Source organism: Meleagris gallopavo, chromosome 8, assembly GCF_000146605.3.
Source record: "Meleagris gallopavo isolate NT-WF06-2002-E0010 breed Aviagen turkey brand Nicholas breeding stock chromosome 8, Turkey_5.1, whole genome shotgun sequence".
Lineage (NCBI taxonomy): Eukaryota > Metazoa > Chordata > Aves > Galliformes > Phasianidae > Meleagris > Meleagris gallopavo.
In genome coordinates this window covers 4,629,587-4,630,674 of record NC_015018.2, presented here as the reverse complement: position 1 = coordinate 4,630,674, position 1,088 = coordinate 4,629,587, and the positions used below count along the sequence as shown (strand labels likewise).

The 1,088-nt window shown below is 61.4% G+C and overlaps 1 protein-coding gene across 1 annotated transcript in view; it reads right to left on the bottom strand.

Moving 5' to 3' along the window:
* Positions 1 to 401, bottom strand: part of ADAM8 (ADAM metallopeptidase domain 8) — a 10,968-nt gene extending 10,567 nt beyond the window's left edge. Inside the window, exons 1-2 of the mRNA XM_019617928.2 lie at positions 352 to 401; positions 12 to 195 (exon numbers count right to left, since the gene is read on the bottom strand). Coding sequence (XP_019473473.1) covers positions 12 to 195; positions 352 to 401 — 234 coding nt within the window. The remainder of the gene's footprint in view (positions 1 to 11; positions 196 to 351) is intronic.
* Between the last annotated feature and the right edge of the window lie 687 nt (positions 402 to 1,088).

Genomic DNA, 1,088 nt, shown 5'->3' with positions numbered 1-1,088 from the left:
GTGTGACTCACCCACGGCCGCGGAACGGGGCGGAACGGGACGGGACGGGGCCGCCTCCGTTGGGGAGTGCGGGGCGGAGCGGGGACGGAGGGATATCGGGGCTTCTGAGGGGCTGTGAGCCGCGGGGGCCGTCTGGAAGGACTGAAGGGGGTCCTTGGTGCACCCAGGGGGGTCGTGGTGCCATCGGGGGTTGTCCTGGAAGTACCGGGGGGCGTCCCGGGTCACTGTGAGGCTCTGCAGGGCATTCAGGAGGTGACCAGAAGGTGCCGGCGGCGGCGGGAGAGACCTGCTTGATTCTGGGGCGGTGGGGTGGGATGCGCAGGGCTCAGCGCCCGGGGACGTGCAAGTCACCGTTGGCAGATGGCAGAGAGTGCACGCAGGTCCCGGCTCTCAGATTTCATCCCCTGCTCCTGTTGGGCCCTATGATGTGAAACCTCTGGCAGGGTCCCCTGAGGGTCCAGCTGCTGCTTCCTCCTTATCTGCAGAGATAAGGCAGAGCTTTTGATGCTTTTGTTGTGTTCCAGGGCCAAGACCAGCTGCGAAAATGATATTGTGAAGGCTCCGATCCGTGTAGAATCCCTTTGTTGGGAGCACCTGTGCTGACCTGGGGCTATGCAGCAAGACTAGGAGTGGACACAGCCCTGCTGCAGGCACAGGAGCGCTGGGACTCAATAGAGTCATAGCTCAGCCCTGGGAGAGTGGAGTGGGGATCCCTGTGCTGTTCTGTCCAACCACACCCACACCTGAAATGAGCAAATACCCAGTTGGAAAGCACAGTTCTGGGGCAGCTGAAGTTGTGTCAGCGAGCCTCACGCTGGGTACACTGGAGGCAGGACACAGCACCTTTTGAGATTAGGATGTGTGTTAATGAGTAGGCACAAAACCCTGCGGGGTGTTCAAGGTGCAGTGGCCCTCAACAGGAACCTGGGGGGGAGCTTCAAAGGGGCCGCTGGAGCAGAGCAGCCATCGGGCTGAGCAGAGATCAGACAGCCCCCCACCAGCAGCCCCCACCAGGCTTCCGCTAGGCCAGACCATGCTTTGGTAACCTAACAACAGCACGTGCCATGTGCCAACAGGACAACTCCGAT